This window comes from Callorhinus ursinus, unplaced genomic scaffold (genome assembly GCF_003265705.2).
Source record: "Callorhinus ursinus isolate GAN/ISIS: 27379988/994484 unplaced genomic scaffold, GSC_fseal_2.0 scaffold10, whole genome shotgun sequence".
NCBI lineage: Eukaryota > Metazoa > Chordata > Mammalia > Carnivora > Otariidae > Callorhinus > Callorhinus ursinus.
The window spans coordinates 78,982,597-78,997,085 of NW_027397072.1; the positions used below are offsets into that span (position 1 = coordinate 78,982,597).

Below are 14,489 nucleotides of genomic sequence, written 5' to 3' on the forward strand. Positions count from 1 at the left end.
TTTTATTTGCTCAATCTGGCAATGCCAGTCAATGAGCTATAGGATTCATTTCATGGAAATCCACATTACAGCTAACTTCCATGGAAGTACCTTTAAGGAGACACAGCCCTTCATTTACACACTCACCACACCACAAAAGGCAGACAATTCCTCCTTTAATGTGCTTCACGTTATTTTGATGACCTTCAGGTCAAATTCAGATTCAGTTACAAGCCCCATTGGCTAGTTTTATCTGTGTAATAGTTGAGGTCTTCTATGTGATAATGACCTTGGGTTTGTTCTGAAGTGTTAGAAGCCATGTCTGTTGAAGTATTTGGCTCGTGCAAGGACATCATTGCAGAAGTCACACCTCAGGTCCTGGCTGCTTCTGATATAGCTGGGAGCTCCAGCATAAGCACAGAGTCCACCTGGAATTTGTGAGATGGGTTAATGCTGACCTTATGGCCCCTCGTTGCTTCCGGGTCTCAACAGTTAACTTAGATTCTCTTTCCTAATTGCTCATCAGGAGGCAACTGAGGTTTTGGGGAATCTCATGCAAGGTCTTATATTTGTTCTTATTAATTCCATGCTGTGAAACCACCAACCTATGGGTTACACCTACCTCTCAGGTACTGGTCAGAGGTCCAGGTTGGAAACCTCCTCTGGATTTCTTTGATCCTAACAGTCAGAACCTCGGTTATCTGAGAAACCTGGGACTCGCTGATCCAGGATGTGGGAGCATAAAGACCAGGGTCCTAGAGGGAGGGAGGCAGAGGAAAAGCTAGGTAAGCCATGTGGGAGGATGCAGGACTTCATGGGACCAGTGCTGCTTTCTCATTTCCCTCCTTTTTGTCTCCTCCTCCTTTGGCGGAACTAATGCCACCTCTGATCTCCCTGCGGATAAACAGTAAAGCTACAAGGTTTGGGCAAAGGACATTTCGCCGCTGCTTCATTGTAATGGTGAGAGGCAGAGTTGGAAGCCAAAGGTGACAGAGGTAATGGATGTACCAGTCCGATGCCCTCCTTCAATGCTGCAAACACAAGCCTTCCAAATAGGTCAGAAAGGGGTTTTTCTATCTGCACTTGTAATTCTCCTTCAGATATCTGAATGTCTAAATGTACTTCTAATTTTTCTTATATACTTTTGGTTCCCGTTCCATAAGAGTTTCAACATATTTAGGAGAAATGTCTGACTCTGGAGAATTCTTTCATCTTCAAAGTAGATAAACAACGCATCCTTTTCCCAAGAACAAGAGTTTATGAAGGAGTCAGAGCAGGGTATCGGAAATGACGCTGACCCTAACATCGCCCGTGTTGCTCTTGGTCCCGGTTCTGCATTTTCCAGCTGCCATGTGACTTTGCAGCAATGACTCTCTCCTTGTAAAACCATTTCCTCACTTGGAAAGGATGGATTACATGCCTTCCTCCTCACCCCATCCTCATCAGATTATTTGATGGCCCCCAAATCAAAATAAGATAGAGTATTTGAAAGTACTTTTTAAATTGCAAACTGTCATCCCAAGAACTAATGCGAAACCAGTTTAAAGATCACTGAAGAATACATTTTCCTAAAAGCTTAAGAAATGACTACTACTACGCTTCTCAACTATGACAACAATGTGAAATGCAATAGAAAAAAATCACAGTGCCATTGTCTCCTTGCCATCACTGATTACCCCAGTACACAATTAATTCAACTGTGGGGTCAATGCCCAGTTCCCTGGGAGACTCTATGAGACAAGTGAAACCAGGCAGAATTTGTGCAAAAATGAAACTGGATCTTCAGAACCAAAGATTGTATAGAAAGAAGACAAAGGAGAAGGAATTCAGTATTTACTAAGAATCTGCCCGAAACTAAGTATGTTTTCACATCGTTGCATTGAGTCTTCATAACAATTCTAGGAGGCTGGTGTTTTATAGGTGAGGAAACTGAATCCTAGGGAGATTAAATGAGGTCACATGGTTGCAAAATAACAGAGCAAGGATCCAGAATAGGGTACCATGGATGATATTCTGGAAACACAACCCAGTTGGTTCTGCAAAGAAACCATGGCTCACAATGAAGCAGTGATGTTGCTACTGTTATCAGGCAGAGCTGTGGCTGTCACAGCTCTAGGGAGCACCTTTCAGTCTGTGTCCCATAGAGCTGGGCTCCAAGGTGTCAACAACAACAAATGTGAAGGTGTCCGCCATAGCGTTGTGCCATGCAGTACGACAGCCAAATGCCTCCAAACGGAGGGTTACCTGCACAACCCCGATGCCATTGCCCATGTTGCCCACATTGACCATAACGTTGCTGCCATGAGACCCCCTGGACAAGACTCCAGCGATCACTGCAGGATCCACACAGTATTTTTGGCCAACAGTACGAATCACGGGCTGGTATCTCAGGAGGTATGGCATGTCTATTTCAGCCAGCCTCTCCGAAGCACGAACTCCTAATGCAAACACAGAAGGAAGGATGTGGCAGGTGTGACTTATGCTGACATGAGAGCTCAAGAGGAGAGAAATCACACTCCAAGAATCTGGGCAGTGGTCTAGGACCAAGAAGCCCATGTCTCAGTCTGAAATCCCTAGTGGCCATTTCTAGACCTGAGAGTATGATTCTCCTCCTTTAAGCTTGAGTTGGCATCCACAGAGGCAACGTCCTTTGTGGCTGCCAGTGCCCCTCGCTGGGCTCTCAGGGGCTGCTCTGGCCCACGCAGGACAATTCCCTGGGCGCAGCACATTGGTCCCATCCTAAGCACCCCAAACAGAGTGACCCAGTAAAATGTACCTGTTCATCAGCCACAACGAGCACCATATACAAAAGAGAGATTCTCCCAACCCCATCAAGAAGTCCTTGGAGAGTTTCCCTGACAGATTTGCTCACTCTTGCCTGCCTTTCCACCCTAAAGCGACACCTAGAAATTGCATGAGCTTAAACTTTTGTAAAAAAAAAAACAAGAGATGTTGGGCAAAAGGAAAACCAGTACTAATTTACCTGGCTAGCTCATTTACCTTGTAAGTATTTTTTGTGTTTCAAAAGCACTCTCATCCACATTCTATCAACCAGAGTTTACAACAAAATTGTAAAATGAGTATTTTTAACACCTTTCAGTGGAGGCAGAGGAGAACTAAGTGACTTGTTGAAGAACCAGAGCCCACACTCAGACAAGTTCTTTGGACTCCACGTCTAGTGCTCTTCCCGTCACTTAGGAGTGTAGGGCTGTGGGAAATAGTGGGAACCAAACGGATACGTTGAGAGGATCAATATTTGTGGGGAAGGACAGGGAGACACGGGTGTGGGGTATCAAAAGAAGGGATAAAATTCTGTTAAAGTCACACTTGCCAAAAGGAGGCACCTTTCTAAGAGAAAGAGGAGGAGGGGAGGTGGACAATGAGATCATAACCTACCACAGTAGTTCAGGCCATGACGCTTTCCAATCCCGCAAGAAGCCCCAGGGGTCTCAAAGTTTCGGATGTTTCCATAGCATCCCCAGTTGCTGCTTTCAGAGGAATCTACAAATTGAGAAATTTTCAGCCTAAGGCATTGAACTAGAAAAGTTTTGATCGTCTTCCGTCCACAAATGAAGCGCCATTAATAAAAAGAATTTTACCAAAATCAATAACAACAAGAACTTCACTCTGAATTGAAACACTTTTGAAATTTACAGTATAGTGACTAGGAAATTATCGTAGAAACCTCCTCGATACTAAATTGTCCCTTCCTATCCTGCAGGCACGAGCAGCTGTTGGAGCAGCTATACTCCTTGCAAAGCCCTGGGCTGTCCAGTGCTGTTGAGTTGGTCTTGGAATCAAACCAGAGGATCTGTTCCCTGTAACTAGTCTTCATCCTACATCTTAGGTGAACTCTCAATACTTCTCCCTCAAATATTCCTGCCTGGCTGGTCTGGTGAGATATTTATGGTTGTTCTGGAGAAACATATATAAAGCCTAGGCTTCCCTGGGGTCTCAACCCAGACCCAAAGTAAAGGCACTGGGACTTGGAGCTGGCTTTCCCTGGTGTTCTGGATGGTGTGCTCTTCTAGATGGGGGTGCCTAAGACAGCAAAGAGAGGTGGACATGTAATGGGGCACAGGACCAGGTCTCCACAGGGGGGCTCCCTCTTTCCACGTCTTCCTTTTTGGTCTTTGCCTTTCCATCTCTCTCTCTCTCTCTCTTTACCTACTGCTATCCTTCCAGGGAGGAGAGGTTTTTCACAAAGGCCGCTGAAGAGAAGGGCATTCCCTAGTATTCATAATTCATAGCAGAAGGATGCATAAGCAGTAACAAGATACCTACAGGGGACAGGAAGTTGCCCACTGAGAAAATCATCTCACTGTGATAAGCCTGTAAGGACTTCTCATTAGATTATTCTTTTTTATTTGCTTTATTCTTTGCTTATATCATCAAATCTTAATGGTTTGCAAGTCTTCGGCAACAAATCCATTGCACATCATCATATGTGCATTGTATGTTTATATAAATGCCTTTTAAGGTTCTATTTTCTTACTAAGAGCTTCTTGGAGTTGACACCTGAAATAGTAATATTTTGGAGTAAACGCTTCTACTTTACAAACTTTTGATAAGAAATCTGAAAGAAATGTGGAGATGAAAAGACCTGGTCTTTTACGAGTGTACCAAAAATTAAACAAGACAATTTGTCCTTTTTTATTTTTTTTAAAGATTTTATTTATCTGAGAGAGAGAGAATGAGAGATAGAGAGCACAAGAGGGAAAAGGGTCAGAGGGAGAAGCAGACTCCCTGCTGAGCAGGGAGCCCGATGTGGGACTCGATCCTGGGACTTGATCCTGGGACTCCAGGATCATGACCTGAGCTGAAGGCAGTCGCTTAACCAACCGAGCCACCCAGGCGCCCCTGTCCTTTTTTATTTTTTAATCAGTATACGTTTATCTTTGTAACTGGTGACAAATACTGTTAATATTGTAATGGGTTGTGTCATTCATTGCTTCCTGCCTTGTAGCCACTCCCTCGTCACATTAGATGCTCCTTAAAGTTCCTTATATTCCCCAAATATCTTTTAGAAATTTAAAGTACTTGTTAAATAAATGGATCAATCAATAAATGAATGAATATAAGACCCCCTCTGAAAAATCATCAGAATTTTGAGCCGGGAAAAAGTTTGCTTCTCCTGAGGAACTATGCTTCCTCCTTTTATTTATTAAAAAACATGTACTTTTCCCTTTTGGTCTGCAAGGAACCTTAAGACCAAATCCAAAATGCAAGCATAGCAATTATGTCAGCCTCAGTGGTTAGTTTAGTCACATGTCCTTGATCCCCTCCATGCTAGTTTTCTATTTGAAATTATATTAGTCTTATTATCATAAACCATCTCAATCCTTTTATGGAAATACATGATCTATTAATAACTTCAATAACTTTGGTGAGATGGTTTTTATAGAGGAACAATGAGTACTTATCAATGATGTATATTTAAAGTCCAGCCTCCAGCAATGTTGGTTTAAGCCCACTCCACATTCTGGAGAGCCTCCTCCTTTTGTGGGGCATCTGGAAAGAGGCCATTCATCAGTGGTTGTTACTAAGTCCAGTATTTATTGGACAACTTAGAAGAAAAACAACATTTTCTACCTCAGTTTCAAGTATCAGAAATACCATTCTGTTCCTATGCTTATCCTTCCCAACTCCAAGGTCATATGGGACAAATTAAACATACTCACCAGTAAGGGCAAGAAGACCCAGAAGCAGCCATAGCACAGACATACTGATGAGCTGGCTCTACAGGTCCTAAAACAATTTTAGAATAGAAATTAGATCAAAGATGTGAAAACATCTATTATCATCATAACAATATGTAATGTTTCTATGGAAAAAGGCAAGAAAGAAAGAAAGAAAGAGAGAAATAGAGAGAAAGAAAGAAAGAAGTTTTCCCATGTCTGAACTAAGAAAATTAATGATCTGAATTATAATGAGAAAAGCAAAAGTAAGAGACTTGTGCTCCATCCATCCTTTCAATTAACTTAAAAATGATGAGACTCCTGCTTGGCTCACAGGGACTCACCAGACCATCGATTTACCGAAGAGTAATTATTTCAGGAAACCAAGATACTTTGATTCTCAACACCGAGAAACATAGTGACCTGGGTCCAGATCCTGAAAAGCAAATTTTTGATGCATGTGCCTTATCCCAGTAGTAGCCGTTTCATTATCAAAAGATAATGTGAAAAGGAGAATTTTATATTAGTGTTTCTTTTCATCTGAGCTCTTTTTCCTTTAGTGTAAAGGAAAGGTAACACATTCCTCAGTGTCTTGGAACATACTCTGCTTTGACTGGAGGAAGGAACTGGTAGACCTTTCCCACTGCTCTAATCCCGCAGCCTGAGAATCTCAGATCCCTTTGGCTACCTTGAGCCATGCTCCCCATTCCCCTTCTGCAAAACTCCTGTGCAGGAGAAAACCTAGTCAAATCCCCAAAAGTCAGGTCATGGGCAGGATTAAACTCATATGGTGCTCACTAGACGGGAGAAGTGATAACTCGTCATTGGCATGCACTTGCACTCACTCGCTTTCTGTCTTTCTCATCTAACCACTTCTCTAACCACCTTCCATGGGTACAAAGAGCCTTGGTTCTCCCACTAGCTACCAAATGAATAGACAAATGCCACCCAGAATAGGTTGCAGTTGACCCCTGTCAATGCCGGAGGATCTGGCCTCCTGCCCCCAAAGCCTCCACCTCCTGCAACCCCTCCAACTGCAGGGTGTTCTCATCCTCTCTCTGGGTCAGGGGGGCCTGGCTACCTATCATTTTTAATTATTACTGTCATTATAAGTAGGAGTATGCATATAAACATGGCAGTTGGCACTTTCTCATCTCTTTTGCTTCAAGGTTATTCTTACGAGTGTTTCCTTCCAAACACCCAGGAAGAGATTTTGTCTCAAGATAAAGGAGAGGTATTAAGGAAGTTATGTAAATTAGGTCTTATACCAAGCAGTCGTGTGCTCCTCAGATATGGCCATGTTTTTTGTTCCTCTTCCCTACAACATTGAGATGGTCTACCTGATATCCCTTAGTTGAGCAGAAAATGCCATGCTCAGTCCCAACACCAGAAAGATTCAGGAACGTGGTATTTTAGCTGGGTCTGCAGAAATTCCCAGGTTCAGTCACTGGCCAAGAATCACTTATTCAACATCCACTGAGCCCCCCCCCCCCCCCCCCCCGCCACTCTGCCACACTGACGGAGAGGACACTCAGTCCCAGGAAAGAGAATGGAGAAAGAGCCACTTAGGTACAGGAAAAGTTCATACAGTCTTAGGAAAGTTGATCTTTCCAGAGGCTTCTTCCTGGCTTTATGGAAAGAACCCTGCAGAAAAGAACACAGCTGGCATCCAGATGCTAAACCCAGGGTCTTTTACTCCGTTGCTGCTTTCCCAGGGGAAAAAATACTTCCTCCTGGAAACCCAAGTGGAAAAAAAGGACTTCGTCTTCATTGCGACATGAAAGCTACCTCACGTTCCAAGCATGGAACTAAAAGCTCTGTTGAAAAGAGTCTATGTAATTCTATGTGTCAGTTACTTAGAAACACAGAGTTCCTTTTTGTCACATTTTAATTACATGAGGAAAAAGCAAGAAGTGACAATGGAAATAAACGCAGCATATTGAAGCAACTCAGGCTCTGTGGCCCAACTTTATAGATGCCACAAAACTCTCTGTGTTTAGAAGGGACTGTTGAGGCACGGCGGGAGCGTGCTCAGGGAGTGTCCATTGGTTACCTGTGACTAAACTCTTAATGCCCCTGTGGCTCCATGCCCTTGAAACCATTATTAGAATGTCAGACAATAAAGACAGCACAGTGCTCATAATGCCAAGCACAGTATCTCTGGTGGCATCCCTCTTCTCCCTTCCTGGAGAGCGAAACAGTGACAAGCAGCACAGGGGTGTCAACAAGCTGGAGACAGACACCCCAAGCATCCCTTGGGGTCAGTTCAAGTTCCTGGTGGCCTCTACCCACCTTTCCTCCACCTAGTGCTTTGTCATTCCCAAAGCATCATTTAGATTTGTAAGGTGTAGTAGACCATTTACTCCTCTCTTAAACTATTTTTCTGAAAAAGGTGGAAATAAAGGTCTTTGGTCTTTAATCTCACCACAGAACTCCTGTTCTTTTTCCAGGAATGCTCTCCTAGGTCTTCACAAGAACCCTTAAACCATAGCCACTCCACATCCTTAGGGCCCTCCAACCAGCCTGGAAAATGTGCTGTATTAGTGTCCCGAGGTGCTGGGCAGGAAGGTGGCCCTGTCCCATTGTGGCCCCCCATTTGATCCTGGAAGAATTGAGGACTACTCTACACATGCACGTTACAGGTCTCCCACTCCACACTGTCGACTCACCCTGCTTTTACTGCTAACTGGTCTCTCCATCTGCTTGCTCCCTGTAGGCTGATAGGCTTTTCTAGCAGCATCTCGTCTTAGTCATCCACCCACTTGCTGCCCTGTTTTTACCCTCCCTCCTCACACACAGCAACACCCCAGCCCATTGCCCTGCAGATGGCTCTGCACTAACAGGTCCTAAATTAAAATGGTAGCGGGGGGGCGCCTGGGTGGCTCAGTTGGTTAAGCGACTTCCTTCGGCTCAGGTCATAATCCCAGGGTCCTGGGATCGAGCCCCACATCGGGCTCCCTGCTCGGCGGGAAGCCTGCCTCTCCCTCTCCCTCTCCCCCTGCTAGTGTTCCCTCTCTCGCTGTCTCTCTCTCTCTCTCTCTGTCAATTAAATAAATAAATAAAATCTTTAAAAAAATAAAAATAATAAAAAAATAAAATGGTAGCAGGGACAGTCACAAATATCAAATGTTTCTGCCACTATGATCACATTTTCTTGAGAAAATCTAACTTTTTAGAGTAAAATGTGAGGTTCCTTCCGAACTCACTCTTTGGCAGTGTTACATCGTCTGTGAAAATATACGTTTCCTGAATTTGGATTGGGGGCAGATTACCAGCCCCAAAGAGCTTGGAGGTGTGATGGTTTCTCTTCACTCTCTGTGGGCAAATCCTTTCCTTCTCTCCATAAGGCCTCTGTATCTGTTTTCCTCACTTTGCCCATCTGGGATTCCCAGAGTTGAGAACTCCAGGAAGTCTCCTCTCCTAGTGCTAGGACCTGTCCCAGGAATATCCCTTTCTGAACAAAGATCATATCAAAGAGACCATGGCCTCTCTCTTCCATCCAATACTCTTGAAGCTTGTCTGTCCTTTTACTCTGCCAGGCTTCAGCTGTTAGGCATGTTGGCCTTTGTCCTTTCAGAGCTTCCAGAGAAAAATAGGGTTCTGTTACAGAGCCATCACACAAGGTATATGGGGTTAAAGTACCATTGGCAGGAGGGTGAAGGTCGGGGAGAGATTGCTATCTGGGAAAATGCCAACACCTCCATCGTTTGGCTTTGAATTCACAGCAAAGACATCCCATTCAGCCTATTGCAGCTTCCATTAAAGGCACATGTATTTCTATTCTTTTGCACATGCTCACAAATCCAAAAGTAACTATATACTTGCATTAACAGAAATCTAGGTTTTTATAAGTATTATAATGAATAGGGAAAAAAATCATCCCATCATCTACATAATCTTTTATAACTTGGGCTTTCCTTGTGAGGTCCTTGAGTTTTATCCTACTCCAAATTGCCTTGTTTACTTAGCAGCAAAGACACAATCATTACCAATCGATCACCACAGACTGGATCTTTCATTCTCGATAAGCCTGAATGTAAGTTCCACCAACCCGTCTTGGACTCACCTGTCTTCTGTTACCTCTTGTCCTTAGAGGCAGTCAGTCCGAAATGCTTTATATAGAGTCCCTGTCCTGCCTCCTCTTTTTAAAAGTGTTGACTCCATCCTCTTATGAAAAGATTTATGGCTAAGTCTTACAAGTTATAGAAATAATCACAATAATTACAAATACTTTGAACTTATATAGGGCTTTTTATTCAGGAATGTCCTGGCATTTTGCAAACATTAACCAAATAGTTCCCTACCAGACCTTGTAAGGCAGATCATAGTTTGTAAATTCATGTTGATGATTTCAATCCAACATTTGCTTTAAAAAAAAAAAAAGATTTTGTTTATTTATTTGAGAGAGACACAGCGAGAAAAGGAACACAAGCAGGGGGAGTGGGGGAGGGAGAAGCAGGCTCCCTGCCAAGCAGGGAGCCCGATGCGGGGCTCGATCCCAGGACCCTGGGATCATGACCTGAGCTGAAGGCAGACGCTCAACAACTGAGCCACCCAGGTGCCCCCCAACATTTGCTTTTATTTGCACCAGTTTCTAGGAATAAAGGCAGTTAAGAAAAGAAGGAAGAAAGGAAGGAAGGAGAAAAGGAAGGAAGAAAGGAAGGAAGGAAGGGAGAAAAAATTGAATTTGGAATGTCAAAAAATGCATTCTTGATCTGTATTTCAGGCAAGCATAACCACACCTTAGACAGGCTGAATAATGCTCTTTTATATACGTCTAGTACATACGGTTTGTTCCTAAATGTCTACCTCAATAAATACTTTGAGAGGTTTTTTATGAAGTTTCCAGGAAGGACTCTTCTCCTTAGATTGCCCAAGGGATGAGTTTCATAACTACAAGAGGGAACCCTTTCTATCACCAACCACACCCTTTGCCCCATCTCTACTGAAGGACCTGATTTTCCCCCAACACAGCCCCAACATTTGCTCTATGCCTTCTTCCTGCAGGCTCTTCCCCAGGCCTGAAATGCCCTTAGGGACAGGGACAGGGACTGTGTCTCATTTGTCTTTATAACCCCACCACCTAACACCCTGCCTGACACATAGGGGATACTTAATAAAACCCGTGGAATAAATGGCTTGCTCATTGCTAATTTGTTTATAATCTCCTCTGCATCTTCTGCCTTCTCCCCCTGCCGCCACCCTGCCATAACTAGAATGTAAGCTCTGAGCAGTGACTTCGGCTGCTTCATTATGACTGAGTCCTCAGAGCCCAGATCAGAGCCTGGCACATTATGGGTGTTCGGTAAATATCTGTTGAATCAGTCAAGGCATGCAGAATTCCTACAACCTCACCCACCAAGATTCAGATTGGGTCCCCAGCGCCAGGTCCTGGGGTAAGCTTGCTTTGCTCATGTCCCATGCAGCCCTGTGGATATTTCTATCACTGTACCTGTGACACTTTTTTTGGGGGGGGGAGGTTCTGGTGCAGGCTGAAAACAACATGAGAGCAAAGACTGGGTCTTTTTTCCTATATTCCCTAAATGGAATAGGAGATATTCAATAAATGTTTCTGGCAAGAATAAACAAATGAAGTAAAGGATACTTATGATGAGGGAGATCACTGACAGGTCATTTGCGGCTTAGACTTTGGGGATTAGGATTTTGTTGCTCTCTATCAATGGCTGAGATGATGAAGTAAGGACGCAGGGCACTGTGATCAAGGATCCAGACCTGGACACCCAGGGAGTTCCTGACCTTTAAATTTGGGGAGGAGGATATGAGAATTGGGGTTTCCTCTCTGTTGTTGGCAGAGTTGGAATAAAAAGCAGAACAATAATGTGCCCCATTAAAAACCATATCCCTACCCAAAACTGGAACCCTCTCTTTATTTTGTCTAGCACACACCAACAACTATTACAATGTGAGGAAATGTGGGAACGCCCTGACCCCATCTGCAAAAGCACCATGTCGCCAGGGCTGATCTAACCCAGTGCCCATGTTCATGTCCTAGAAGGTTCTCGCTGGTGGGCGGCCAGGATGTTGCCAAGCAACAGCTCCGCAGAAATGATGCCTATCTAAGCCTCAGGCTTATTCAGTCCTCAGCCAGTCCCCATATGGACACTTCCTCCAAAAACCTGGTGTACCTCAGTAGGGGAGGTGGTGGGGGTATCAAAAAAAGCTTGCTGCACTTAGACTTAAGTGAGACTAAACAGAAACAGCTCAAGATATTCCCTGGCCTGCCCCGGGAGCCAGGCGAGCAGAGACAGCCCTTACAATTCTGATGCCAATTCTGACCTGTTTTTTTTTTTTTTTTTTCTTTCCCATACCAGGCAATTCTGTGACACCAGCTGGGTGTCCTACAGTTCAACTCAATTCTGACACTGTCTACCTGGAGACAACATCAGATCGCAGGTTAACGGCTCAGTCCTACGAGACTGCCCCCATCCCACGTCAGACACCAATCACAAGACCAGGTTGTCACCTGTGCTTCTGACTGACAGGCTATAAATCTGAGGTTCTGAAGACCTCTCCTTGGGTCAAGTGGCTCACAGAACTCAGAGAAACTTTTTTTCTTTTTCTTAAAGATTTTATTTATTTGACAGAGAGAGACACAGCGAGAGAGGGAACACAAGCAGAGGGAGCAGGAGAGGGAGAAGCTGGCCTCCCACTGAGCAGGGAGCATGACGCAGGGCTTGATCTCAGGACCCTGGGATCATGACCAGAGCCGAAGGCAGGCGCTTAACGACTGAGCCACCCAGGCGCCCCTCAGAGAAACTTTTTATAGTGACTAGGTTACTGGTTTGTTGTAAAAGGATATAACTCAGGAACAGCCAGATGGAGGGGATTTGTAGGGCAAGGTATGGGGACAGGGTATGGACCTTCTGTCCTCTCTCCAGACACACTACTGTCCCTGAATCTCCATGTTCACCAACCCTCTCCTCTTGGATTTTTCTTATGGAGGCATTACTTAGCTGTGACTGATTAAATCACTGGTCATGGAGCTTGAACTCAATCACCAGCCCCTCTCCCCTACGCAGAGGTTGAGTGGGTTGGTGGGGGGACTGAAAATTCCAACCCTTTAATCACAAATTCGTGTCTCCCACCCCTCAACCCAGGCCCCATCCTCTGGAGCTTTCCAAAATCCACCTCATTAACATAATAAAAGGCATCTTTATTGTTCTTATCCCTTAGGAAATTCCAAGGATTTTAGGAGCTGTGTACCAGGAATAGGGATGAAGACCAAATATATATTTGTTTTGGTTGTTTTAGTAATCCAGTGGTGTCTTTATAAGAATTGGAAGAGATACCAAGATGCATGCACGCAGAGAAAAGGCCATTTGAGGACACAGCAAGAGGATAGCCATCTGTAAGCCAGGAAGCGAGGGCTCAAGAGAATCCCAACCAGCCAACACATTGATCTTAGACCCTCCAAAATGTGACAAAAATAAATGTATGTTGTTGGAACCCAAATATATATTTCTTTTTTTGTTGTTTTGGGTTTTTTTTTAGGATTTTATTTATTTATTTGTCAGAGAGGGAGCACAAGCAGGGGAGCAGCAGAGGGAGAGGGAGAAGCAGGCTCCCCACTGAGCAGGGAGCCCGATGCGGGACTCGATCCCAGGACCCTGGGATCATGACCTGAGCCGAAGGCAGCTGCTTAACCGACTGAGCCACCTGGGCGTCCCGCAAATATATTTCTTATTACGAATCACAAGCGTATACTCCCTCACCTCACTCCCACCCCAGCCTTTCTTCACAGACACAGGATCTTCTCAGTTTGAGTATGTGCCTTAAATGAATTTAGCTTTCTTATTCTTACCTTGAGGCTGGGTTCTGCGTAGTATCCCTCCAAAGGAGCACAAATCAATTGACAAAAGCCCTGAAAACAAATAGATAGCTTTACAGGAAATTACATTGAGAGGCACCAAAAGGAAAATCACTCTGTACATCACCCGACTTCCTCAAATCCTCTTGGCTCATCTGTCTCTCCAAAGTTTCAGAAAGTGTCTGCTCCCAACCATACTATTCCTTCTCAGAATGTCTCCTAAACAATATCCTTTTCCCCACCCTTCTCTCCTCTGGTACCTCTTGGCATTTTCTAATACCCCAGTAAAATAATAAATACTACAAGATTCTGTTGCATATAGGTTGAAAGCATTTATTGAGCATATTATGGAGTGTCCTGATTGGATGGGGGCCTGGCAGCATGAGCGGTGAGAGAATTCACCCAAGAAAGAACAAAGGAGATAGAAGTTTATTGAATACACTGCAAGGAGCGGTGAGCAGGACAGCAAAGGAGAGACTGTCTGCCAGGAGGAGGTGGTGAGGGGCCACAATCATAGGACAGGGTGAGGGGGTATGGGGGGCATATGGAATTTTCCCTTTTTTGGTAATCTTAGGAACTGTGTTTGGTTGTAACTGGCCAGTTAGGGCCTCTGGTTATTTCAAGGTGGGTTGCTCAATGAGCCTGTTTGTATCAGTTCTGTTGCTGTGGGCCCTTTTGCCTTGATCAGGTTTCCATTGCTCAAGTCTGTTGCCTAAAAGTGGCCTCTACACATCTCAGAATCTGTTGCAAATGTCATCTCTTTTACTCCTTACTTAAATATCTGAGTTGACAGATGAGGAAAGTACCTTGCTTGGGAATGGAGGGACTGAGTTAAGAACCCAGCTTCTCTCTTCCCCTGGATGCCGCCTAAGGTAGCATTCAGCTCATAAATTCTGGGCCATCTCTTTCAGGCACGTGTTTCCTGGACTCCTGTTTCTTCAGTCTCCTTCAGTCCTGAGTGGAGCTACTATCTTTGGTTGCTATTCATGTCTCTGAGAAATGGC

General features: G+C 44.3%; 1 protein-coding gene across 1 annotated transcript; it reads right to left on the bottom strand.

Annotated features, from left to right (window-relative positions):
* Positions 1-273: 273 nt before the first annotated feature.
* Positions 274-5,703, bottom strand: LYG1 (lysozyme g1). The gene is made up of 5 exons (XM_025868777.2): positions 5,661-5,703; positions 3,376-3,480; positions 2,224-2,417; positions 602-734; positions 274-407 (listed from the first exon to the last, which is right to left on the bottom strand). Exons 1-5 carry the CDS (start codon positions 5,701-5,703, stop codon positions 289-291), a joined length of 594 nt encoding a protein of 197 aa, XP_025724562.1. The 3' UTR covers positions 274-288.
* Between the last annotated feature and the right edge of the window lie 8,786 nt (positions 5,704-14,489).